Here is a 27,564-nt window from a genome sequence, read left to right as displayed (position 1 = left end):
AACGGGGAGGAAAAGACTTAAAAGCACTAGGGGGAGCCCGAAGGAAGAAGAGGAAGAAAACCGTTCAAGACACGTCCACGTTTTTAGGAATAGCTTTCACCAAGCATCCATTTAACCCCCCCCTTGTACTTAAGCTAAAATGCAGCCACAGATCAGCCACTGCCACTGGTGCCCTCTGTTTCCCCACGCTTCACTAAAGAAACTTCAGTTTTCTAGTCCTAAGAGATGCCAGAAGCTCTGCTGCTTTTTAAATGGCCATAGGGGAAATCTCCTGCCTCCCTGTACATGGTCCTCCTTTTTTTGGCTTGTTTTGTATTTGGATAAGCAGCCAAATGTTAGTTTGCCTTTCCGAGACGGTGGCTCAATTCTGACCTTGTCTCCTGAGACAATATGAGAGAGGAAGAGAGAAAGTGGGGATGTTGGTGTCTGCCTGTGTTGAGAATTGGTGAGATGAAAAAGAGTTTTGATGGCAGAAATTTGGATAGGCCACATTGCTCTTGCAGGGGATCTGAGGGAAATATGAGCCTGCAGAGTAGTGCAGAAGCACAAAGTTCCTGTCAGATGTCTTTGTGAGCTTTTAGAAGTGATGTTTGGCACACTGTAAAACTGCTTTGTCGTAAAGCTGAATGCCTCGAGTTAAAGTGTAACAGCTTTACGATGTAGATAATGAAGTAATTTGTTTTTCCTCCCCCTCCAAGTTGCTACGCTGCCATAATGTTGGTAGATGTAGGATGACAACCTAGGGCTGGAGTGTGCTTTAGCTTCCACGTTTTGAAGAGTGGGTGGATCTTTGTAGTATTGTAAAGTTTCTCTCCTCTTGCTATCCACTATTACACAACTAAACCTGCTGCTGTGGAGAACTGATGTTTGATGGCTCAGGGCCTTGGCGTTGAGCAATTTGGAGGGAAGGCATTTTAAAAGTTAGTATTTTAATGAATAATTTATTATTAATAGTAATCTGCTTAGGGCTTTGGAATGCTGAAAGTCATCTTGGAAGGGGTGGACAGTGATTAAATGAGCAGAATGAATGTGTAAGTGCCGTGTGTTTGTCATCTGCGCAAATTTATTGCTACCAGAGTCATTGTTCAGGTTCCCTGATTTCTTTTTTCCACTTCAGAAACTAAATGGAAAGGGCAGGAATAATGGACTGAGGTTTTCTTCCTGTAGTCTTTAGTAGATGGAATGATTTTGAGTTACAAAAGCAAGGACAAACATTTCCCTAAAGTACTCTACCCGTGCTTTAGCCTGAGGACTCTGCTTACTTTATAAGAAACAAATATGGAATTTAAATATGTGGCTGCTGGAGTCCTCTAGCAGTGTACAGAGATGATTTTTTTCCTCACAGCGTACTTTGAAACTATAAAGAATTGTCATCTCTTTGTAATTGTAGCTCTCCAGGTTTGAGCTGGCTACATCCTGTAGGTAAGAGCACTAAGTAGTTATGGCTTAGCTCCTGTTGGATGGTTCAGGGTGTTTTCCTGTTCTCTGAGAATTAACTGCACTGAAAATGAAACAGAGCATTGGAACAGCAGAGGTTTCACTTTTTTACACTGCTTCTCCTGCTGCAGTGCATGGATGGGGGCAGGCATGTTTCTTGCTGAGCAACCCAATTAATGGCCAAAAGTATTTCCTCAGGTAGAAAACTGGCAGAGTTGAACTGTAAATTGAGTGCATATTCAGTTTGTTCCTCAGAACCAGGAAAAGGAGCATATTTAGTTTGAAACATAATTTTCTTGATTTTTTTTTCCTTTTAAATGCTTCCAAAGACAGCTTACTTGGAATGGTTTGTGATTAATTCAGGGGGCTCAGTGGTATGCAGATTATCCAGTGGGACCCTTTGATGTGCAGCTAAACCAATGTTTTGGTGATTATTCAACTGCAAGGTAGTACCCACCAACACTGAATTCCACAGGTCATTAGGAAGGTGTCACTGTGGAGAGGAGGTGATATACTTCCTCTCAGGAAAGCTGGAGGAAAAGAAGTTACTCTTTTAAACGACACACGGTGGCAATGAATGGCATGGCATACTTCAGGTTTTGTGTTGCCTTAGGAAAACCCAGTACCTTCAGCAGTAGCCCCAGGGCAGAGTGTTTGTCGTTTGACTTTTGCCATGAGATTTGCCTAAATGCTGCAGTATCCGATGAAAAAGGAAGGGCCAGCCCCAGTGTGGGTGTAAGGTGCCACAGGGCACAATACCCCTTCCCTCAGGCTTTCTTTGTTAGGGAGCCAACCTGGGACAGAGCAGAGTGCCTGTAAAATGATGCTTGGTGCCAGTGTTTCCCCAAAGTCTTTCTTATTGCACAATGTTACCTTGTGCCAGTTCTCCATATGCCCACTGTACTTTATTGAGGAAGATGCTGCTTTGGAGGGTAATTTGCCCTGCTCTGAGCTTTGCATCCACAGCATCCGTAGCTGAGCTGTCCCTGGAGGTGGCCTAGAGAAGAAGCCTGACCAGGGGTGTTTAATGTGAGGCCTTTAATTCTGTTTTGGAGGAATATTTCACTAGTGGTTTGGGGCAGAAGGTGCCACTTGGTGTCACTTATTGCAGTGCTTTTGGGTGCAGTGAGAGCAGCACTAGTGCTTGTTACCAGTTCTGTTCAGGACAGTCCAAAAACGTGATGCTGAGGTACCTTGATGTCTGTTAGCTAAGAGTGTGAGCACAAACAGCGGTGAGCTCTACAGAAAAGTGGAGAGAATAAATCTGCTGATCTGAGGTTGGCTCTGAGCTTCGCAGGCAAACCCAGGAGTGCACGCAGGGAGGTCGAGGGAGCAGGAATGGCTTCTACCTCTCAGAGCCCAGGAAGGATGGGCAGGTTACTGGTTCTTGGCTCTTCAGTGTAAGGGTTTGGAAAACTTCGGTTTGCCTCGGTTAGGAGCTGGGATTACTGACAGAGGATGTTAGCCCTTTAAAAGGTGGCTGTTTTATCTGTCTTCCTTAGAAATGAGGTTTCTCATGGCTTTTTGATTGCCTTTAATAGAGGGCTCTGAATAAGTGAATAAGTACTGCAGGTGAGCCCTCCATGGAGATCTGATGCAACTGTGGCACTGCTGTATGGTGAGGGCTGACATTTCCTCCCCAAGCAAATGTATCTTGCAGAATTACTATTAATAATGTAGGACTTCAGCTGGGCTTTGCCCTGAGGAAGAGGGGATGGGAGATGAAATCTCCCCCCAAGTTGGTGAGCTCAGCAGAAATACATGCTGAGCTCTCATCCCTGCTGGAGCACAGCTGAGATCCAGGTGAGGATGGGATTTAGGTCCCATCCTGTTGTGGCTGGTAAAGCATCCTCCTTTCCTTGCTCTTCAGGGCCCCTCAGACAGATGGGGCGAGGGAGAGCCACTCACCATTCCACTGGGGAATTGGTAGTGCTTGCTGAGCAGTAGCTGCCAAGGGAGAAAAGCGAAGCAATAAAACAAGTCTTTAATTGCATTTTGCTGTATCTATCTGCTTGATAAATTGTATGAGCATGGGTCCCCTTACCCTACATCATTGGCCTTTGAAAAAAATACCTTAGGCTAATATTTTTTCCTCAGTGTGATTTAAGTTTTGCTTAGAGTGTACTGCAGGGGTTGTGGTGTTGGCTTTTTGGGTTTATTTTTGCTCCCCCTCAAGTATAACGGTAGAAGTGTGTTTGGATCTGCATGTTCCAATGTACAGTAAGGACGGGAAGCAGTTTAACTTCGGCTTCCCCGGGCAGGACTCTGCTGCCAGCCGTGACAGGCGAACACGTTGATGATGTGCTAGCCTTGGGAGAGCAGCTGGCCGTGGGCCCCTCATCTGCATGCTCGGCAGGGTGACAAGGTGAATAATTGCATCGCAGCAGCCTCTGCCACGTGATGGTGCAGGCACCCCTCAGCGATGCCTCCCGGCACCCACGGGCTTCCGAGGGGAGTGGAAACTTACAGAAGTGATGCGAAATCCTCGCATCTCCTCCCTTAACCCCGGAGAAGCCTCTCGGGAGAGCGATCGCTTCTCCCTTTGCTTTTCCACGCGTTCCTCTGACGTGGAGCTTGGGGTGTGTGTGAGAGCCTGCAAGCAAGACAAGCGAGGGAGTGGGAAGCGAGGAGGGCACTGGGGAGGAAAAATGCACGCCCGGGCACAGAGCTAGTGGAAGCAGGCACGGCGAGGAGCCGGAGCGAGGCCAGGAGTCCTGCCACGGGCCGCGGGGAGTGGAAATTTACAGCTGCTTGTGAGCGCCTGTGCGCGTTGGGGCGAGCGTTCCCGCTGCCGCTGTACCGTACCAGCGGCTGCCGCCGGCTCGGCAGGCGAGGAGCAGGACGCGGAGTCGCGGATCCCTTGTCGCCGCCACGCGTGGCCGATCAGCCGTGGGGGATAAAGGAGAGCTAAATGGCAGGTAACTGAAGGTGGCTGCCGGCGGCGCGGGCTGCGGGAGGAGGCAGAGCTGTCTTCAGCACCTGGCCATGGGGCTGCGCAGAGCTGCCTAGGAGCCCCCACCCTTCTGCACGCAGTAAGTGTCGGCCAAGATGATGTCCCCCAGGGACAGCAAGTTAGATGATTTCGTAAAACTTCTGTTTTTCCCACTTAGCAGCAGCCGTTCCGTGAAAGCCTGCTTGCCTGCTGCTTCTCCGGAGTTGCGCTCTTGGCTTTTTATAGCTCTGTAAACTCTGTTACCAGGAGTGGCTTTTTAAAGCAGGCAACCCTAAACAATACTCCTCCTGTTACATAAGGCACTGGCTCTGCGACCAAGTGCTCTGTGTCCATGGAATATCTCTGGAAATGGCTTTATTTACAGTGTCGCTTCCAAAAATAAAATATCTGCAATGTATCCTTTCTCTTGCCGCTCCCTGCTGAGTGCCTGCAGCTGCAGACTGGCTCTTGAGATGCAGAGGAATGAGAGCGTGGCCACTTGCATAAGGCAGTAGAGACACTGAGAGATGAAGGGAAGATGAAGTGCATGTGAACTGTCACAAGAAACGGCATATGTAAATTAACCATCTTGTCACTTACAGGCAGTAAGTCTTATCAACCTGAAATGCTAATTCTGTACCATGGGCGGATCATGAAGTCATTAGCAAGGCTGAACTTCCATTATGCTTAAGGGAAGTTGGGTTTTTTGTGTTTTGTTTTGGTTGTTTTGTTTTTTTCCCCAGAGCAAAGACTCATTCCTGGGCTAATATTACCAGCAAAGTGAAATTACTGCTATAGAAAATGATTTGAATGTGTTATGGAGCTATTGAAAGTGACAGAGCAGGCTTGCTAAGAACAGAGTCTGTTGAATGCTGTGTGTAGAGGTAGCTTTCAGTAGTATAAAGCAAAAATAGTATTCATGTTCCTCACTAATGGATTTAGAGGAAATTCTATTCCCCCTTGGCTGCTGCTGCTGTAATTTAAATTCTATTACCAGTCTTCACTATTTCTACAGTTACTATTTCTACTATACCTGGGAATTGAACTTGGTTTCTCTTTTAAGTAAATGAAGAGCTGTTAAAGGCTGTTCAGTTAGAACTGTGTGTGCTTCAGATGCATTAGTTAGGAGACCTAGTTCTGCATGACTGATCTTGTGGGAGTTTTGCTAGAGACTACAGTGAGTCATGGAACTGAATTCTTAATTATTTTAGGTTTAAAAGATGTCTATGGTGAGAAATGGAGATAAGCACCCCAAATATTCCTAATTCATCAATCTTGCAAATCTGATGCCTGTAAAATCTGATGTATTTATAGTTTTTACTCAAGATAAAGTAATAACCTGCTACTTCTGGCTAGCTCATTAATATGGGTGGGAGGGCCTGAGTGATCCTGTGAAACAGGTGACCGATGCGGGTGTGAGTATAGTGCCACAGGATGTTACTTCTGCATGGGTTCAAAGTCTGAATGCTACCTGGCATTGCGATGTGAGAATGCTGATATAGTAGTAGTAGCAATAATAATATAGGGTGGGCCTTGCTGCAGTAAAGGACTCTAGGTAGCAAAGTCAAACACTCCAAGAGTTCCTAAAATTACTTCTGGCATTTACCCGTGCGGGAGTAACCTGTGCTTTGTATCCTGCTCAGGATGCTTGCATTAAGCTTGTGTCATCGCACATTTACACCACTTCCTCATTGTCACTGTCTCATTCTGGGCTTGACTGGTGAGCACATAAGCTATAGCATGTGTTCTAGTGGCCCTGTCTCCTCTAGTCTCTTTCCATCCCATCCTTTCCCTCTTCTGCTGGTACAGCTCTTTGTAAGACCGTGGGGAGAACTGGACTAGAAACCCATGTAACCTTTTTTCTCCAGCAGACTACTTTTGGTTAACCTGAGTCAGTTCTCTGATCTGTCTCACCACGTGGCCCTGCAAGCAGCTCTACCACTCCAACAGAGCTTTAGGGATGTGAATAGATGTGCAGCAGAGTGATACTGTCACGGAAGGAAGCATTTATCAACCTGTGGCCTCAGTGACCACATAGCTATTTGGTGTTTTATCCCGTGTTTGGTGAGACACTATGCAGGCTTTCTTGGCTTTACTGAATAGGCATTTAAGCACTCAAAATGACTAATTTCTTTGGGTGCTTCTATGGAGCTACACCACAGCACTTGAGTGAAACATCACCACAGATGCCTTCAGTTTGGTACCAGTGTTGAACAACTGTGTGATACTATTAGTCTGTAGAGGTGATCAGTGTTTCGTGTGTTCAGCCAATATCCACCTTCACTCCAGGTAATGCAACAAGTAGCTAACAGGAAGGCACAGTGAGTAAGTTCTTGATTTTTTGGGAGTAATTTTGTCACCAGGCAGGGATGGCATTCATTCATCCTAACTATGGAACCATCTTCTCTCCTGTCAATCTTTTGTCCCATCTGCAATGTACCATCCAGAATCTGCAACTCATTGAGGATTTGCAGAGAAGTTACTTGTTGTGTAGCCCTGATTGCTTCTGTATATCCAATGAGATGTGGATCATGTGTGAGGGCTGCCTGAGGGAGGATGGATTGGACTTCTCCAGGTGATCATCACACGTGGAACCTTCCATCCCCTGGTTTGCGTACACAACTCTTTAATTGCAGCAACTCTCCCAATGTGGCAGGAGGGAGGCATGAGGGAAGAACAAAGCATCCTCCTTGTTATGCAGGGACTGAATTAGGCACAGTTATGGGGAAAGTGTGCTAATTCAGGCCCCAGATGTGTGGGTCTTAGGCATATTGGAGTGAATGGGAAATTTAATTTTTTTCCACTGAAGAATCTCTCACTGCATGGGAGTTAATGACATGTTTCTGATCAGTAAGTTGCTGAAAGTTAGGAACAAAAATGAGACAGACATCTGAGACTTGAGGAACATCCTTCCACTCATTGAATTTGTGAAGACCAAGTGGCTCAACCCGAGGAGTGGCTGAAAAGCGCATGGAAGGGTTTATATCTTCTCCCCCATTCTTGTCCTTATGGGCAGGTGGAAGCATGGGTAGGGAGTTTCTTAACCGAGTTAATCCATAGTGGGATGGTCTGATAAATGGAGTAATGTTGCTATCTGGTTTTCCCTTCATTGTGCTTACAAGCTCAGTGGCACTGTAGCCTTTTGAGAAAGGATATGATTAAGAGCACAGGAATTGGGGGGAAAGTGCCTATAAATGGAACTAGATAGCTTTGTGCTTTATAGCTGTGTCAAAGAGCTCAGGTTACACTATTTTGGGTTTTTTTAATACATTCTCTGCTTTATGAGCAGATAAACTGGCAGAAAAGATTCTTTTGAGGAGTGATAAAGCATAGAGTATGGTGTCAACTGATCTGAGTTTCACTCCTGACTCAGCCACTCTATGGTTTTATGTGGCTTTGGGTAAGTCTTATAAACCTTCTGTGCTTCAGCTTTAGGCTTTGCAAAAGGGACAGCATAACAGCAGGTAATAACAGGGGTTTGGGATGCGAGTTGAACGTTTGCAGAGTTGGAGCCCTCTGAGGTAAGGCATGCCCTGTGGACAAAGGGATGTTATCTTGCCTTTGACAGGCTGTTGAATACCCTGTAACTCAGGTCTTGTAAATCTTGCCCACCTGTGGGTTCCACTCATTGCTTTAGGCTTCTGTGAATTTTTTGTTCCTGTTTTTTCCTGACTCAGCTAGGAACAGCCAAACATTTAGAAAGTGGTGCTTTAAAACTGGCTTTTGGTCTTTCTGCCACTTACCTAAAATAAAAGCAGTGCCAAATCAGTGCCGCTTTTTCTCCCAAACAAACACGGAGTGATGTTCCTTGAAAGTATTTTTGTGGTGGCAGGGCTCATAAAATGTTCTGAGCACTGCAGCTCTGGCAGCTGAAATGTCCTTTTCATACTGGTGGCAACAACAGGCTTTGGAAACCACCATTCCTCTAGGGCACTGCTCTGGGGCATTTTCTCCATGACCAAGAGAGACAACCTTGATGACTGAGAGTCCAGTCCAGTGAGATACAGCTGTGTATTTCCTCAGTCTCATAAACTCCTCATCAGAGTACCAGTTGAGTAACATCACAACTAAATGTTTCAGAACTTGGCTGGCCTGCCTTAATGTATTCAGGAGTGTGCACAACCTGTTTCTGCTTTTATAAACACACATGTTGAATAACCATCAGATGGAAAAAGCTTTCCTAGAAAGTAGGAAAGAAAGGGGTTCATTCAGCTCCCCTTGCTGCCAGACAGTGGTGTCAAAAATTTATGAACAGATGCTCTGTAGTGTTCCTGGTAGAGTAGATCATTTCAAAATCTGAAAGCTGCTGTGGTTGGAAACCTTTCATTTTCAGCTTAAGTTTATTCATCAGCAGTTTGTAGCCATTTGCTTCTGCATAAATGAAGTGTTGCTGTTATTTGAGCTGAAACATCACCTTTGGCTCTCCTGTATTTCTGTTCCATAGCTTACCAAGGCAAGCCCTTTTAGCCTCCTGAACATACTCATCTTCCCATTCTCCTGTCCAGCTTGAGGTCCTTCTCTGCACCTGCTCTAACCTCTGCTGATTTTATTTGACTGAAAGTGTTCAGGATCGTGTGCAGTGTTCTGTGTGAAGTTCCATCAAGACTTTGTAAAAACCAGCTGAATACCTTTGTGTTTCCTTTGTGTCTGTCTTTCTCCTGTCTGTGAGAATCATAGAATCATAGAATCAACCAGGTTGGAAGAGACCTCCAAGATCATCCAGTCCAACCTAGCACCCAGCCCTAGCCAGTCAACCAGACCATGGCACTAAGTGCCTTATCCAGTCTTTTCTTGAAGACCCCCAGGGATGGTGCCTCCACCACCTCCCTGGGCAGCCCATTCCAATGGGAAATCACACTCTCTGTGAAGAACTTCTTCCTAATATCCAGCCTATACCTACCTGGTGAGGTCCTCACCAGGTGTCTGTCTTTGCCATTTCTCACTGCAAGTCCTCAGCTTTAAGCAGATATTCATAGAATGGTTTGGCTTGGAGGGCACTTTGAAAAGATCTAGTCTAATCCAGTGCCATAAGCAGGGACATCTTCAACTAGATCATGTTGCTCTGAGCTCCATTCAGCCTGATAGGTCCGGATGCCATCCACCCAAGGGTGCTGAGAGCTGGCTGATGTTGTGAGGCTGCTCTCTAATCTATAGTGATAAGGGGACACGCCTTATCTCTGTAGATTAAGAGATAAGTCATAGAGATAAGGGGACATCCCTGAAGGAGGCTAATGTCACCTCAGCAGAGCTAGAAAGGTGATTCTGACACTTTGCTCTGGCGAGACCTCACTGGAGTACTGTGTCCAGGTCTGGAGTCCTCAATATAGAAAGGACATAGACCTGACGGAGAAGGTTCCAAGGAGTGCCACAAAAATGATCAGGGGGTTGGAGCACTTCTGCTGCAGAGACAGGCTGAGGGAGCTGAGGTTGTTCAGCCTGAAGAAGATGAGTTTCTGGAGAGACCTAATAGCAACCTTCCAGTACTTGAAGGGGGCTTACAAGAAGTATGGAGAGGGACTATTTACAAAGGCCTGTGGTGACAGGACAAGGGGCAATGGGTTCAAACTAGAGAAGAGCAGATTTAGACTGGATGCTAGGAGCAAGTTCTTTACCATGAGGGTGGTGGAACACTGGAACAGGTGGCCCAGGGAGGTATTTGGGCCCCATCCCTGGACATACTCCAGGTGAGGCTCAGAAGGGCTCTGGGCAACGTGAACTAGCTGAGGATGTCCCTGTTGATTGCAGGTAGGGTTTGTACTAGATGACCTTCAGAGTTCTCTTCCAACGCAGACTACTCTGATTCTATGATTCTATTCTGCTGCTCAGCATTACCTGACACTTTCTGCTCTTACTTTTTATCTCATTTTTATTATCTCAGTCCTCGAGGCAATCCAGCTTCTCAGGTAATGGTATCCCAGTCCTCTCCTGTGTTGATAACATCTTCCTGTGTTGAGACAGCACAATTTTTGGGTAGACTCTTAGTTCCTGTGCCACTGTAAATACATTTCCATCCCTAAATTACTCCTACTCTCTCAGGCAATCAGTCTCCTCTTACATGACATTTCTCCTTCAACTTGTGTATTTTCTGCTATATTCAGTTTCTTCTATTTCCATGTTAGGTGCACGAGTTCTGGTGTGCTTTCTCTGTCCAGAAATACATATGCAAGGGAGTGTAGTATGAGCTACCTTTGGTAAGGCTGAGTTGCATTCTTTTCAGTTGTCATTCATCTTTGTATTTCAGTTAGACTGGTTTCTTGAGAGAGTGATGCTTGTGCAGTCACACAGTCCATCACTTACCCTGCTTCTCTCCCCAGCTTTTGCACTTGCTGGTTCCCAGCCATCTTGACAGAGGAGTAAATGAAAAACACAGAAGTCTAGAAAATGGTGTGGTGGGTCAGGAGCTTCCCCCTCAGTTGACATTTGCTGTGCTGTCTTCTCCTTCGTATTGTGTGCATTGTGCTTGTCTAACTCTCTCTAAAATGCCTTGTGTAAGGGTTTTGTTTAATTGTGACAGTTGAAGGAGAATAGGAGATGGAATTGGTCTGTGTGTATATTTGTTTTCACTATTCTGCAACTCTGTGTGTAGGGATAGGCATGGTTGTCTTTTGCTGTGGAAAGAGATGGAAGTTTGAGATTGGTTTTGCTTTTTGTTTGCTTCTTTTTTAACTCTTCTTTGTTATTGCACAAACTGGAATGCAGTCCAGAATGGTGCTGGTCGCTCCCTACAAAGTGTTGCTGCCTTGCCCCAAACCTGAAGAGAGGTTGTAGCCAGGTGGGGGTTGGTCTCTTCTCCCAGGCACCCAGTGACAGAACAAGAAGATGCAGTCTCAAACTGCACCAGGGCAGGTTTAGGCTGGATGTTAGGAAGAAGTTCCTCACAGAGTGATTGCCCATTGGAATGGGCTGCCCAGAGATGGGCTGGAGTCACCATCCCTGGAGGTGTTTAAAAGGAGGCTGGATGAGGCAGTTAGTGCCACAGGTTAGTTACTTAGAAGGTGATAGGTGGGACACAATGATCTTGAAGGTCTTTTCCAACACGGTTGATTCTGTGCTACACCCATCTGTAGCCTGTCCACTGACTTCAGTAGGTTTTTCTATTGGACTCTTAGCAAAGCCCACAGGAATTCACAGTTGGATGCTATTAATTAAGCTACTTGGTTTCTTTCATGTGTAAGTATTGTGATGTGGTATTTGCCTTTCTAAACATACAGGAAAATGTTTTAAATTAAACAAAACAATATTCATTCAAATGCTCAGTTCTTCATTTTCAGATGTCATGAAAACACTTGTGTCCATGTTCAGGCCTGCCTCTCTGTTCCTTATTTAAGGCCATGTTTTACACAACTGAAATCTGACCCACAGATCCTTGAAGTCTGTCAGACTGCTTCATTTCAAGAGGCTTTAGGACAAAAAACAAAGGCAGTTGAAGGAGTTATGGTGGAGAAGCTGGAACCTTATCTTGCAGTGCTTCAAACAAAGGCCACTTTTTGTACGCTGGCGTCTACAGTTAGTTATCTGCAGCATGATGTAGTCAGTGAAGTCTGGCAGAAACCCCTATCAGAAGTCCAGTGGAGCCTGCCAGAAACGCAGCGTCCAAAAACCAGACTCAGTGGAGCACTGACCTGGAGGTCAGGGCCTTTAGGAAGCCTCCAGCTCTCGTGCAGGTGCTTTCCATGTGCGAATGGTGGCTTGTGAATCCTGGAGGAACTTGCAGTAACTATGTGAGAGTTTCTACTGCTCTGCTGAGTAGTTGAAGAAAATACAGTGCCTGAGGCACAACTTTTTCTTGCCCTGAATGTCTTTGTGTGTTTTTATTGCATTTCCTTATACATCTCAAAAGCTGTTTTTGTTTCTCGTTTGATTTAAGGTGGTCCTCTTCTATCCTGAAGGAAGAAATCCAGGTGAAGAAAAGCCATGCCTTTGTTTAGTAAATCACACAAAAATCCTGCTGAGATTGTGAAAATTCTGAAAGAGAACATGGCCATATTGGAAAAACAAGAAAAAAAGACAGATAAGGTATGAAGGAATGCTGTAGAAGACCAGGAGTGGGTTTATGCTGGGGAAACAGTAAAGTCAAGGGAACAAAGTAGTGTTTGCTTGCTGCCATGGTTCTGCAACTTCTTGCACACATAAGTAGCTTCATGTTTGAGTGGTCCTCTGAAATCATTGAAGTGCAAGAGATCTGTGGTCAAACAGAAAATGCTGAGATCCTGGAGCATCAGCCAAAAGGAAAGGTGATCTCTTACTACTTCAAATAGTAATGCATCTAACAGTGCAACTTGGGATGCTGTTTGAAAGCTGTTACGCCGTTAGTTGTTTTAGCAGGGTGACAGATGAGGCTGCCAATTAATGCCTGTGTACCTACAGGGCAGAACTTACTTCTGAGGAACACTGCATGTGTCCAGATGTATTTAAAAGAGATCTCTCTCTATCAACCCTTGCCAGTCTTCTGCGTGCTAGTGGTTCCTAAATGATCTGTGCTCACAGGATCCTACTACTTGTATTCTAATTATAGTGCTAGGCTTTTGCCAGTGCTGTTGCACTTCCCTAACTCTTCAACAGCCTAAGTTACTTTGTCACTCTTGCAGTGGCTAGTTGAGATGGCTAGTTGAGAAGATGAGCCTCAGCATATGAAATACTTGCAATGAGGTATTTGTGCTTACATTAAAAAAAGTAAATAAATTGGGTGCTTGAGCCACTGGTCCTGCATATTGTTAGTGTAACAGAGCTATGTGATTTTAATTAACAGCAAACTAATTTTAGGTTAAAGCTAAATGTTAGTGGAAGGAGAAATAGCTGATAAGTGACATGAATGCAGTGTTTGTACAGCTGAGGTGTGTGCACACTGTGTTTCCCCTGTCTGGTGCAGAAGCTTGTATTGGAAATCCAACCTAAAAAATAATCATGGAGCCCTTTGTGCCTTTAGTGAAACTCACTTGGAACCTTCTGGCTCAGAGTGTGTTAATCATGTAAGATCAGTCACACGGTTTTCAAAGAGGTATTTGATGTCACATGCTGAAATACCTTCATTTAACTGGAAAACACTGAGAGATGTGGACTCTGAATTAAAACTTAAAATAAGCAACTAAATAAGCCAAGAGTCTGCCCTTCCCTGCTGAATTCCTCCCTGGGAGCCTGATTAAAGAGGATATTCAGAGCAGAAGCTTTAGGCTTGAGTTTCTCTCTGATTTGCATTGCAGCATGACTCCTCTGGGTTGCGGTTTTGAGGATTTTTTGGCTTTGAGCTGGTTTGTTTATATGGGCATCAAGTGACAAGGGAGGAGAAACTCAGACTTCTTAGAAATTCAATGTAAAATCTTCATAGAAGTCAGAGCAGCTGGGGAGTGTTCTCCTCACAAGGTAGAAGTTGTGGGAGCGTTTCCCCAGCGTACGGGGATGGAAGGAGCTTGAGTTCAGGGACAATGCTTGTTTTACAGGAGGAGGCTGACTTTCAGTATTTCCTGGTGTGTTTTATCACTATGGCTGTTCCTGGGGTGAACGTGGGGGAGGACAAAGAGAAGGGATAGGGGAACAAGGCAGGTGCTTCAGCAGCAAGGCAGAAAGCAAAGAAGCCAGTCTTTAGTTGGAGAGTATTTAGTCATATGTTTTACGTGGCTCGTTGACATTTGCACTGGAATGGAAATGTAGCGCACAGGACCCTCTTCCTTTAGAGGGGAAGATGTGAGACTCCTCAGTAACACTGCTTTTCATCTAGAATTGCACTGAGCTGTCCTGAAAATAAAGAAAATAGCCAGATGCATTCTCCTGAGTTTAGTAAAGGTGTTATGATTTACTTCTCTGCTGTGACAATGATGAAGTCTTAAAATGGCAAGAAAAGTAACTCTTGCTAAACTGACCACCACATCACATCTCTCGGTGTGCATGCAGGTTTGTGGCCTTAGTAAAATTGTATTCAAGTGTTTGTGTTTTCAGTTGGAGGAGAAAATATGATGGTGAGATGACCCTGAATGCTATGTAGGTTTTCAAAGCTTACTCAGTAATACTAATGAATAACATCTTTGCATGGCTGTGATTAGATGAATGTAATTGAAAACAAAAGCAGAAATAAACAGAGCACAGCACTGTGCTCTCTGCTCTTCAAAACCTGGCAAGGTTTTTGAGTTTACCTCCAACTGGGTTCCCAAAGGGAGCTGAAACATTTCAAGCATTCATGAAAAGGCCCAGAGATCAACTCCTGCAAGAGCCACAGACCTTGGATGTCCCAGAGCTGATTTTGGGCCCTGTGGACATAGACATTTTTGAATCAGGGTTCTCCAGTTTTCCAGATTTTCTGTTTCTTTGTTCTCTTCTGTGTGACCTGGAGAGGTGCCATTTTGCCTCACCATAAAGCTGAGGTTCCCAGGACTTCTAGGGTACAACTACAGAGCATTCCTGGGTTTGCTCTTGTGCAGGACAGGCTCCAGCTGGGACTGGCCTCAGATGCTTAAACAAGATGATTTATCCTGTGACAACTGAACTGTAACTGTAGCACAGCCGGTGTGGTATGTGGGCTGAGACAGCTAAAAGATGCCAATAGAGCTAGAACTGGCAGAGAAGTGTGACAAAGCCTAAATTAACTGCGGGGCTAGCAGAGAACCTCCTCCTTTCCCAGTTCAGAAATCCTAAGAATGGGGTTAAGATGCCCTGGGCAACTGAGGGTGGGGATGCAAGGTTGGACAGAGAGATCTGACACTTCTAATGCAACTTTGTGTGACTTCCAGCAGGAACCATCTGTGCCTCAGGAGGGCCTGTTTTGAGATAATGCAGAAATGAGCTTTCCTACAGCTATGCAGTGCACAGGTAGAGGGAGCTTTACAGCAGATCAGTTCAGCCTTAGAGTAATGGGAAGAAGGAAGAAGACACAACTTTATATCAGGATGCAGAGAAGCCTCTTGTAAGTATGAGGGCAATCCTACATCTTTCCCAAGGTGCAGTTCCATATACATATGTAATAGACAGAAGTTTGCACTCCTCCTTAATAATATTTGTTGTTAGTCACAGAATAGGACCCAGTCAGATTTTGGCTGAACTGTCGACTCCACTAGCATCTATCTTCTTAGGTAAAGATAGAATTTGACACAGTTCCTCCAGGTGCATTTTTTTTCCAACCACTAATATGTCTAATATTGCCAGAATTCTTTTAAAACACTTTTAACTGAAAAACAGGCTAAGTTTGGTTGTTTGAGTCTTATTTTATCAGTGGAGGTTTCTGTTTACTTGCCTGGATATATGTGTGCATAAATCTGCCATTTTCTCAGCCATATTCTGGCCATTGATAGATTGAGAAGTGCCACTTGATGTGGCTTCTCTCCTTCTGAAGTACTGTAATACCTTGGGTTTAGTTTCTTTTCAAAGTAACATCACTTCTAAAGGAAGTATTGCAGCACTGGCATATTTAATGTAACAGTTGGGAGGTTAAGTAGGGTAAAACACAATGAAAAAGTGGGCTAAAGCTTTCTTTGTGACCCATCCTCTTCTCTTCCAACATCTGAAGTAAATAAGTTGTTCTTGTGTTCAGGCCTTGATGTGCTGAAGAACAATTAATTACATTTCATTGCAGAATTCTTTGTGTGCCATAAAAAGTCTCAACCATGTAAAGCCAATCTGTGCTTGGATTTAATGAGCAATACTCATTCTGGAATCAACTAGAAAAGCAGGGATGTGTTTGAATACCTAGGAAATGGAGCCTTCAGATATTTAGTCTTTTTTTTTTGCACAAACTCCTGTAGTGTTCAGAGGATGCACATAAAAACAGGGAGCAAGAGAGGAAGGACCTTGATAGCAAGTGGACAGATCTGTTGAACCTGAGAAAGAGACAGCATGTGCCACAGTGTTTATACTGCCTCATTACTGCTATGCTGCCATGTCTTTGGTTGATGAATGCCATGAAAAGGCATTAATAGAAAGGACACCTGACCCATTTGAAAAAAAAGGGAGGGTGATTTCTTGAAGTCTTGTTTTCGGCTGAGTCTGGTCAGAACCAAGCAGTGCAGGTGGTATTCAGTGTCACTGGAGGATGTCTTCAAACACATCAGCCTCTTACTGCTAACCAATCACCTTTGGGTATGGCACTTCTGTCTCAGTGCCATCTGTGGTGGTTATGGGTTTGGTAACATTTTCTGAACCTGCCCTGCAGCAAAAGCCTTCAAAGTGCCAGGCTTTTAATTTCATACAGCAAACAGATCTGGAGTCAGTTGAAACTTGTCCTAATCTTTTCTCTTGACCTAGATGGGCTGCAAGATTTGCAGTTTCTGGCGCAGCTGGTCCAAGACTTGGCTTTGTTGCAGAGGATGAAGCCAGTGAGTTCAAGCTGGTGTAGGACACTCTGCTGAGTGTTTTCCTGGCAGGCAGAACCACAGCCTTTAGTGTTCGAAAGTACAGTGACACTAGATGTGAAATAAGTTGAAATGTGTAGTTTCTGCCCCTTTCACTTAAATATCTCTAATGAGACTGCTTGTTTGGGTAGGTCATTGTAATCTGTCCTCTGTTTCATCTCCATGTACTGTAACAAATTGGTTGCTGTTCAGAAGGGTCAGAGAGCAGCATTTTCTTAGGGTTCCAGTTAAGATCTCAAGACTTCTGGAGCAAATATTTGTATCAGTAACTGCTGCTTTTCAGCATAGAAACAATGCAGCCAGTCAGCTCCTGTTCCCCCCGCTTGCTGCTGCGTTGCTGGAGTGTCTGGGGGCTGGTGTGCGAGGTGAGGTGCGTGCAGAGCGCCATGTGCGCTTGTGCAGAAGAATGGTTGCGTGACTGCAGTCAGCGCAAGTGCCCACAGGTGCAGGCCTGCAGCTGACACACTCGGCTGCAAAACTGCCTTCAGCTTCACTGCCGCATCTGAAACCAGGGGGACGAGCTAGGAGGGCACCCCTTGCTTCTAGTTTTGTGTGTCCTGAGGTGTTGTGGAGTGGTTCCTGGTTCAGCTTCCCTGCCTTGTTTAGGCCTGCTGTTGCCCTAGAGATGGAAGAAGCTCCAAATGCTATCAGATTCTGATGCCAAGAGTTCAAACCCTCTCTCTTTCGGTTGTTTTTATTTTTGTGCACTTATATATTAAGACCTTACAACCTTTAGCTCTGTCTTAAGTGTGAGATTAACATGAAAGGAATTTATGTCCAGGCTGGGCAAACCTGTATCTCTTCTGTTTAACCATACATCCTTTCAAAGGGCGTTTCCCTGTTGCACCTGCTTGGCCAAGTTCTCTTTGCCAGTTTCCTTGAGCACTAGAACCTAATGTTTTTCTAAATGACAGTTGCCAAAACATTCACAACTCCTTCCTTATATATTTGTGACTTAGTTGGGGCAATTAATGAGGCAGGAATTATGAAATATGTCATGATTTCCAAAAAGCCCTGCCCACAAACTGTATACAAGCTAGTTAAATTGGGGTTCTAATGCGGTGCTCCAACCCCATGATCATTTTTGTGGCCCTCCTCAGGACCTGCTCCATCAGGTCCATGTCCTTCCTATATTGAGGACTCCAGACCTGGACACAGTACTCCAGGTGAGGTCTCACCAGAGCAGAGCAAAATGTCCCAATTATCTCTCTAGATCTGCTGGCAGTGCATCTTTTGATGCAGCCCAGGGTGTGATTGACCTTCTGGGCTGCAAGCACACACTGTCAGCTCGTGTCCAGCTTCTTGTCCATCAGCACCCCCAAGTCCTTTTCCACAGGGCTGCTTTCCCCCAGTCTGTACTGATAGTGAGGACTGTTCTGGCCCAGGTGCAGAACCCTGCACTTGGTCTTATTGAACCACAGGAGGTTCACCTGAGCCCACCTCTCCAGCTTGTCCAGGTCCCTCTGGATGACATCCCATCCCTCTGGTATATCAACAGCATCACCCACCTTGGTGTCATCTGCAAACTTGCTGATGGTGCACTCAATCCCACTGTCTATATCACTGATAACAATATTAAAGAGCACAGGTGCCAGTACAGACCCCTGAGGGACACCACTTGTCACTGCTCTCCATCTGGACTGCCATCCCTCTGGATGCAATCATCACATAGAAGTTTTTTGGTGTAGATGTGAAATACTGCCCTACTATCTTTAACCATCTTGTCTAGCATTTTACTGTGAGCTTTGCTTTCAGACCTGTCCCTTAGTTCCTCCCCACTCCCTGCCAAGAAATCTCACCAGCCTTGCTGTGGGTCATCTGTGTCTTAATGTCCCTTCAACTAGAAAGAGATGTTGGCTCCACAGCTCCATGGCTAGAGCAAGTGGAATTCTAAGTGCACACACATGTGAACAAATAACACCTTTGTTCCTGAGACTCTTTGCTTATACAAAGTGGAGCAAACCTAGGAGGGGAGCATGAGGCAGAGCTGCTATGCTGTAGCCGTTGGTTGTTTTGCTTGCAAAAGGAGATGCTACCCTTCACATCTGGCTTAAACCTGCTGACTGCTACCAACACCAAGCTGTTGTACATGTTTCTCTTCCATTTCCCTGTTGTAAGCTTTCTGGTCAGTATACTTTGTAAAGTGACTCCTGATTTGTCCTGTGCATCAGGTAGCTGAAGCTTTGCATGGAGTTAGTACGCACGAAGCAGGAGCAAAAGATGAAAGTTTAGTTTCCCCCGTGGCAGCTGTGGAGCTTTACTGAAAATAATTATTTCATTTAATTAATTTCCCAACCTGAGACTGAAGTGCCTGCATGCTCAGTAGGCATATCCCTTTCAGAAGAGGCTGGCTTAAAGCACCGGTGATGTGGACAAGCAGGCGGTACAAGGGTTTGTGTTACCAGCAGAGGAGCCACGGCAGTGCAACAAGCAGCTTATGGGGGGGCAGCACAGCGGCCACCCTGCCGAGGGCAGGAGCCAGCTGCTTCCCTGCCTCCAACCTCTTTCCCCATGTGTGTTGATTGACCCCACTGGGAAGGATGAGTGGAGTGATGGTGGAAGTGCTGCTGCCCTGCGGGGCAGTGCCTGTCTCCCCATCCAAAAAGGGCCTTGGTGGTGCCTGTTGATAACTGTGCTCCTGACCCAGTCCGTAAGTAATGGTGTGCCATTCTCAAACAGAATGTATCTCTGTTCTGTAGGACCTGCAGGATCCAGTGGGGACCTTCCAGCCCCAATGAATACATACAGTTATTAAAACTATTCTGCAGTAGATAACAATCATTGTAGGTAGTTAGAAGCCTCTGTTTTGAACTGCTTGTCTCCAGTAATGAGCCACTTTTTGTCTCTCTTTTGGTGTTTTCATTGTTTAAACAAACCCCTTATTTGCTGGTGAACAGGCATCAGAGGAAGTGTCGAAATCTCTGCAAGCAATGAAGGAGATTCTGTGTGGGACCACAGACAAGGAGCCACCTACAGAAATCGTGGCTCAGCTGGCGCAAGAACTATACAACAGTGGCCTTCTAGTGACACTCATTGCCAACCTGCAGCTGATAGATTTTGAGGTAGGTGAGCTCTCCTTGATCTCAGTGTTGCCAGTGAGTAGGGAGGTATTCTTCTGAAATCTAAATCATCTCATTGTCTTTGTAGTTGCTTTTCACATGCTGAAGGAGGTATCTGCTGCAGGTTGGTCAAGATGCGTGCCATGGGTTTAGCTGGTTGGGTCTGCTGCTGTGTATTGAGTATCCTGCTACCGTCAGCCAGCTTAGAAATGGAATTGCTGGCTGGAGCAAAGTGTCTTGGGGCTTGTAGTTCAGACTGTAACACGAGAGGCTTCCTGCTTCCAGTCGTGCTCTTTTCTGCTGGGCTGACGGCAGGCTTTTGGGGGATGGGGAACTCATTCTGCTGCTCCTTCCTCTCTGCTCTGCCTTGGTGAGGCTGCAGCTGGAATATTGTGTCCCCCTCTGTGCCCCTCAGTTCAAGGAGGACAGGCAACTGCTTGAGAGAGTCCTGTGCTGAGCCTCAAAAATTATTATGGGAGTGGAGCATCTTCCTGAAGAGGACAGACTGAGGGAGCTGGGGCTCTCTTGCTTGGAGAGGAGGAGCCTAAAGAGTGACCTCATTAAAGTTGATAAATACATAAAGGGCAAGTGCCAAGAGTATGGATCCAGCCTCTTCTTGGTGATGCCCAGTGCCAGGACAAGGGGCAGTGGGTGGAAGTTGAAGCATAGGAAGTTCCATGTAAACATGAGGAAATTTTTTTTCCCTGTGAGGGTGACAGAACCCTGGGACAGGCTGCCCGGGGGTTATGTAGTCTCCCTCTTGGGAGACATCCAAGACCCGCCTGGATGCATTCCTGTGTGAGCTGGCACAGGCGATGCTCCTCTGCCTGGGGAGTGGACTGCATGGGCTTTCGAGGTCCCTTCCAGCCCTTAACACGCTGTCATTCTGTGGTTTACATACTCATTTTTTTTCCATGACAGAACAGTAGAAACAAAATGTTACTGAACCAAGAGGGTAGTAAGAAGACATGCTGCTTTATCTTCACATTGCCGCTGCCTTTTTCAGTTTAGCAACTTTGCTGCTTCTGTTTGGTTGTATTAGTGACCACAGTTGGCATTTAGATTTTTGTCAAACAAGTCATTTTCTCCCCTTGTAACACACTAGTGTTTATGCAGGCTATTTGGTTTTCTCCTGACTCCTTGTTTGCTCCTCACCAACACTGCTGCCCACTTTAATCCCAATTCTGCACTTTCATTTGAAGATGTTTTTTCAAAGACCTTATGGAACTTGACAACATTTTGGAGCAGCAACATCAGAATTAATACCCTCACTGAGAAAGAGGCAGAAGCATCGCCTCAAGTCCTATTTCCTTTGAGTTTCACCTGCCAGTACAGTTAGAGCATGTGTAGCTGGGAGTGGACATGTGTGTACAGGAGACTTGTACACATCTGTCACAGGTCTACAGAAAACACAGGGGTATTGCTTCTCCCACTTCAGATAGAATTTTGGTGATGATGATGTTGTAAAGCATGCAAGTTTGGGTTGGGCAGGAGCCCTGAATCAAGATGAGGTTGGGTTTCTTTGAATTTAAAATGTGAGATGTATTGTTGAACCTGAGTAACTGAGGAAAGTGCATACACAGAAAGTCACCTGAAAGCACAGGCATTACTGTAGGTAAGCCTAACTGGTCACAAGATGTAATGCCACTCGAAGAGGCAGTAAGTAGCCACAAGTCCAGGACTGGCAACGTTAGAAGCTTTCATTTTGTCTTGAGACAGCAGCTAAGTGCTGCTAGGGTATTATTTGTCATTTACATAGTGGCATCCTTTGCAGTGCTTTTGTCCTTCTCTAACTGCTTTCTCTCCATGCTGCCTTATCTTGTGCTTCAGTGGCCATATGTATTTCACTACAAGGCAAAACCAAATTGCAGATCCAAGTAACCTTGTAGAAGTATTCCTACAGCTTTCAGAGGTGTCTAATGGTGAGGGAATTCTGCACTAGTTCTCTCCTATCTGCCTTCATTCCCTTCAGGAGAACCCAGAGAGACCAACTTCTCTGGCTTCCACCATCACAGATGAAAAATTGATGTAATTGGAGATAAATAGGCATATCTCTCTAGGTGTATCTCTAATAGTAGATATGGATAATGGTGCACTCTGCCTAATTTTAAGTAACTAATACTAAGTTTTGCACAGCAGAAAAGATCTCGGTTTTTGGCCGTTTTCACCTCACCCTGTCAATGACTTTACCTGGTTTGTTTTAATCTCAAAATGACTGCTGAAGTCACTGGGGATCACAGGGTTCCAGGCACATGTTATGGGTGTTGTAAAGATAGGGTAGAACAGGATGAGTTTATAAAGAATCAGGCTAATCAGAAAATGTCTGAGGGTCAAGAGTATTATAGACAAAGGCAGATGGAGTGGCCTGCTCTGATTTAATTCTTCTATTTAATTCCCTGAGTCTGCAAGCCAGCTGGGTTGGAAAGCAGAATATTTTGTGTTTCTCAGCAGTGATTTATTTGTAGAGGTAAACCTAGGGAATTTCCTTCTGTGTGAAGCTATCTGCTCCTTGGCTGCAGATGTTCAGTAAGTTCTCTGCCAAGGAACGTTTGTCCTCTTGAGAGAGATCAATGAGCATGTACGGATTATAAGTAATCTTTTGCTTTAGCTTGCCCTGTTTATAGTGACCTGTTGTTGACTCAGTGACTTGGTTACTGGTCATTAGTGAGCAACCTCCTTCCTCCATTAATTTTGCATATCAATTTGTCTCCTGTGGCCAGGGGAGAAAGTGGACTTCTAATGTGAGGTGTATTGGCAAAATGTGTGGTTGAATAAAACATGATTTGGAAAGAAACTAAAAGCTGTTTGCACAGAGAAGCATCCAAAGACAAAGCATGATTGTGCAGATAGGTGTGTACAGGAGAAGAGAAGAAAGCCAAGGATGTTGGTTGTGACTAAAGCAGAAGAGTGGCACAGCTGGTTTATCAGTAGTAATTATTTCATTCTTTGTGGTGAAATAAGGGGCAGTTTTAGCCCTGGTTGTTAACAATGTAGTCACACTTGGCATTGATTGCATTTGTATAATGAAAAGCTTTGGCTTTGTTAAGTCCAGATTGTGGCCCAGTGTATGCAGTGCTAGCTTGACAACTCAAATTTGGATGCAGTGCAAAAATGTGTTTAGCTTAGGCTTTTCTGGTACTTTGATGTTGCAGTTTAAGATAGCCAGGGACTGATGTGCTTGACACAGTGAGGGAGGTGCACATCTTTGTTTAAAAAAAGAAAGGTGTAAATGGGAGTGTGGGAGGGATCAGCAGGCTTCAGAGCCACCAGATGGAGGAAGCCTTCTCCTGATGTTGAAGAAACATCTGAGGTGGTGCATCTTGGAGAGCCCATAAAAAGTGACTGGCTTGGTTTCAATTCAATTTCTGCTTTAAGTAGTGATTATAGTAAAAGGTCATTTGCTCCTGTTTTTCCAGTTGAAGCTCTGTTCTGCTTCTTTAACAGGGCAAAAAGGACGTTTCCCAGATATTCAACAACATCTTGAGACGACAGATTGGCACGCGCAGTCCTACGGTGGAATACATTAGTGCCCATCCACATATCCTATTCATGCTTCTGAAAGGGTAGGCACTCTCATGTGGTCTTCATTGAAGAGCATTGCCTGACATTGCATTTAGTCTGTGTTCTCCCTTTTAGTTTGCTTTGCTTTGTTAAATAACAGATTTTGCTCAGATTTCTCATTTGACTTCTTCCATACTGCATTTCTTTCTACTTAAATGCCTATTTCTGAATTACTGGGTTCTTTTATTTGAATGCTGTTGGGTTTTTTCACCAGACTGTTGGAATAATTCCAACATGTTGGAAAAATTGTGTGCTGCTTGTTTTTGACTGCTCCCCACGTGATCTGTACTTCAGTTATTGCCCTAAACTCTTGTGTAGCATCGTTGACCACTGCTGAGTTTTAATTTGGGTATTTTTGCACTGCAGGACCAACTTTAATTCTTTAATGAACTCCCCAACTTTCAGCATTAAATCTTTTGTCTTTTAACCTTTGAGGAAGTCAGTGTTTAGCTGTAGTCTGGTGGTTCCCAAGGCAAATTGGCCAAGGAGAGTGTAGACTGCTGTGTGGGAAGGGCATCAGCTGTAATGCATTCAGGAGTGCACAAGTGTTGGCTTAAAACTCCAAAGGTTTCTGTCCCCTTTGCTTTTGACTAAAAGCACCTCCTGTTCAGCAGGAAGATCTGCTTTTGCAGCCCTAGAGTCTACAGATTTCTGGACAATTCTCTCTTGGCTTTAGGATTTTGTTTATTTTTGTCTCAGGAAAAGTGAATATATGTGATTGGGATTAAACAGCTGGTGTAAAAGTAAGTCCATTTATTAGCTGATCAGTTTGAAACAACATGGACTCTCCTGGTAGTTGTATGGTCACAGTAGTAACAACCATCCAGAATGTAATACAAGCCTTTTAAGCTAATTGTTTTAAGGGAATTAATTTTTTTGGTGTCTTTCTTGTTCTTGAGGTTGAAGATTTGCACTTTTACCACTTGTTTCACAGCCAGAGTTAGGAAAACACTTAAGCACCATCTAAGGTGAAATACCCTTCTGACAGCCTCTCCCTTCTCCTGGGGCAGCCCCAGGTCAGGAGAGGAATAGGTACAAGAGTCCTCTAAAATAGCTGTTTCCTTCAAAACTGGCCACATTCCAGAACAACAGAGTAGGAGGGTGAAAAGTAACTGAGTATGCTAATGAGCACCAGGGGTTTCCAGAACTGTGGGCTTGTGGTTGAACACTGTGGCAGAGCTTTGGTGCTGTAGATCCTCTGCCTTCTTTGCAGGTAGGGCAGGGAGGAGCCTGGGCAGGTGGTTGTGCTGAGCCAGGTCTTGTTATTACAAGTCTAGAAATTTGTTGTCATTTAGCTTCAGTTTTGAAACTCTTGAGTTGTTTTGTGTTACTGTGTCTTGGTTCTGGTTTGAATTCCCCAGAGACTCAAATTTAGCTAATAGAACCAATACAATTATAGGATGCCCTCCCTTCTCCCTGTTTTCTTTTAATTGGAAAAAAAAAAGAAGAATTAGCTGTAGAGAGGAAAAGGTAAACCACACTTGTTCATTAAAACTCACCGTTTGTATAAACTTCAAGCTAGTTGTTTCAGGGCAGTGTTATTTCTCTCAGCCCATGTTAAGCTGTACAACTGCTTTCCATTTCATATCCAGACACAATCACTTTATCCCCTTTTCTCTAGCTTTGGGCTTTTGTTTTTTTTTTTTTTTTTTTCTTTTCTTTAATTTATTCTAATTTTCCCCTCACTGTGCTTTCACACATTGTGCAGGTATCACTACCATATGTCTGGGCTTTATTTAAAGCTAAGAAATATATCTGGATCTTGTCCCAGATCTTCTTTGGCATCTCTAACAAGCAATAATTCGAAGATGGTAGTAAAGATTTTATGTTATGCGTATGTGCTGCTGACAGAGGTTTTCCTGTAGGTGCCCTGAGCCAGCAGGCAGTGGCATCATGTTGGTGCTCTTTTGGAGGTTTCTGCTGTGTGCAGCAGTGTGGTTTGGTCTTTTAGGCTCCTGATCCTTGATTAGGTTGCCAGTCACTGCACTGTGTCAGAATTGACACTTCTGGAGTTTCTCCTCAGAAAGCACTGTTGAATGTGTTCACAATCTGTAAGACAATTCTCAGCCCTGATGGTGTCTGAGCAGCTGCTGCAGCACCGTGTAATGATGTCAAACATCTGGGCCCCTCAACTTGAGAAAGGTGTTGAGGTGCTTGAATGTGTCCAGAGAAGGTCAATGAGGCCAGTGAGGGGGCTGGAGCACAGCCCTATGAGGAGTGGCTGACAGAGCTGGGGGTGTTCAACCTGGAGAAGAGGAGGCTCAGGGGAGCCCTTACTGCTCTCTACAACTACCTCAAAAGAGCTTGTAGCCAGGTGGGAGTTGGCCTCTTCTCCAGTGACAGAACAAGAGGACACAGCCTCAAGCTGCACAAGGGCACGTTTAGGCTGGATGTTAGGAAGAAGTTCTTCACAGAAGGAGTGGAATGGGCTGCCCAGGGAGGTGGTGGAGTCACCATCCCTGGAGGTGTTTAAAAGGAAGCTGGATGAGGCACTGAGTGCCATGGTTTAGTTAATTAGAAGGTGTTAGGTTGGATAGGATGATCTCGAAGGTCTTTTCCAATGTGGTTAATTCTGTGCTCATGCTGCCCTACCTGCCTATGTCTTGCTGCTGCAGCTGTCTGAAAGCAATACTTAAATATGTGCCTACAGCAAGGGTAGGGCCCTGAACAGGCAGCTTGCTGCATGCAGGCAGTGTGTGGTGCTTGCGTGCAGTCAGCTATGAGACAGGGAAACCTGTGTTCAGGTTAGACACCACCACTTGAAAACGTGACTTAGGAACACATGTCCTTGTTTGCTGAAGTGTTAAATAAAATATACAAGAAATCAAAATCTACTTAAAGAAGAGGACAGCGGATTTGGCTGGCTTGCACCATCCACATTTGGAGAGAAACAAAGCACTGCAACGTTTCTAGTGTGACTATAGAAGAGACCCCTTGGGACCCTTATGAAGCCTTGTCATTGTTTTACTTGCATTGGATGCAAAATTTCCCCTCCTCCCTGACAGTAAGTTCCCAACAGCATCAACAAAAGGTTACTTTTCCACTACATAGTATCAGCTCTGTTGAGTGGGAAGGATCCTGAATCAGAGCTCCCGCCCAGTGTTTCCTGCCTAATACTCCAGCAGCATTGCCAGCTTGAGGGAACTGTTTAGAGCTCTTAGGCTTCATATTACTTGGTGGCTGCTTCCTTCCAGCTTCTCAGCTTCAAAAAAATGCACAGCACATAGTTCACTACTTTTTTTCTTGGTAGGTTAATCGACCTTCCTGCTACATGAGGACTTACTTTAATAGTATCTTACTTTCTGGAAGTGCAGACTTTGTATGAGAGTAGGACTTCAGATGAATACAACATTTGGTGTATAGAGAGTACCTTTCTTTCTTTTTCTTCTCTGTTGTCAGCATATTGCCTTAGCCTGGAAATAACTTTAGTCCTTTGTAATTTAAAGTATTTCCCCTCTGGCACAGTGGCTGCAGAGGTCTTGAAGTTTGTTTGGCTAATGTATAAATTACTTTGCAGGTATGTGTGTATATGTATATGTTATCTCTCTACATATATATATCAATATATATATTATGCCATGTGCTATCTCTAACTTAGTCGCTGCCCTGATCTGATTTGTGATGATCTCTATATCATGGTGCAGTTAAAGCTTTAATGGTGGATTGGCCCAAGTTGCAGAACTCCCCTTGAGTTCACACAAGGATAAAGTCAGGCTACATATCAGATCAGAGTATGGCTGTTTGTCAAATCCCCATGTCTCTCACAGAGAGACACAAGCTCAAGGCCTTCCTTATCTCCTGCCTGAGCTCCTTGCCTTCTACCATCTTCTGTACTAGCCAAGCAAGTGTGATTCCCTTTGCACTGAGATGCATCTTAGCTTTCAGTCTTGCCTCTTTCAGTGGGCAAAATAAGTGTTTTGAAGTACTTCAAGGCAAATATTTGCTTTTCTGGTTGCCCCAGTAGTGAGCACATGGGAATTTCTTTAGGCTGTAAGTTTATCTGAACAGAAAGGAGCTCAGTATTTTTCCCTGCTGCCACTGTATGCTGTTATACAGCACTGACTGCTTGTCAGAAGTGATTCTGAAAGACGTTTCTGTCATTCCTGCATGGTGGCACTGCATGTAAGTGTGGGTGCAGAGTCACAGAATCACACAATGTCAGGGGCTGGAAGAGACCTCAAAAGATCATCTAGTCCTTCCTGCCAGAGCAGGATCACATGAACATGCCAGTCATGACAGG

The 27,564-nt window shown here is 44.8% G+C and overlaps 2 protein-coding genes across 8 annotated transcripts in view; one reads left to right on the top strand and one right to left on the bottom strand.

Moving 5' to 3' along the window:
* Positions 1-27,564, top strand: part of CAB39L (calcium binding protein 39 like) — a 56,957-nt gene that overhangs the window by 10,287 nt on the left and 19,106 nt on the right. For 3 of the 7 annotated variants that reach the window (XM_064175972.1, XM_064175961.1, XM_064175980.1), the window contains 3 exons: positions 12,237-12,385; positions 19,602-19,766; positions 23,208-23,326. In XM_064175972.1, the coding sequence (XP_064032042.1) occupies positions 12,284-12,385; positions 19,602-19,766; positions 23,208-23,326 (386 nt within the window). In that variant the 5' untranslated portion in view covers positions 12,237-12,283. Of the gene's footprint in view, positions 1-3,950; positions 4,470-4,902; positions 4,919-12,236; positions 12,386-15,093; positions 15,264-19,601; positions 19,767-23,207; positions 23,327-27,564 lie in introns of those variants that run through there. The other 4 variants (XM_064175996.1, XM_064175952.1, XM_064175987.1 and 1 more) reach the window with 4 other exon arrangements.
* Positions 15,748-27,564, bottom strand: part of CDADC1 (cytidine and dCMP deaminase domain containing 1) — a 54,571-nt gene continuing 42,754 nt past the window's right edge. Inside the window, exon 13 of the transcript XR_010309019.1 lies at positions 15,748-16,709. The gene's annotated coding sequence lies outside the window, so the exon portion shown is untranslated. The remainder of the gene's footprint in view (positions 16,710-27,564) is intronic.

The sequence above is a fragment of the Pogoniulus pusillus genome, chromosome 3, assembly GCF_015220805.1.
Source record: "Pogoniulus pusillus isolate bPogPus1 chromosome 3, bPogPus1.pri, whole genome shotgun sequence".
NCBI classification, from domain to species: Eukaryota; Metazoa; Chordata; class Aves; order Piciformes; family Lybiidae; genus Pogoniulus; species Pogoniulus pusillus.
This window is presented reverse-complemented; position numbering and strand designations above follow the sequence as displayed.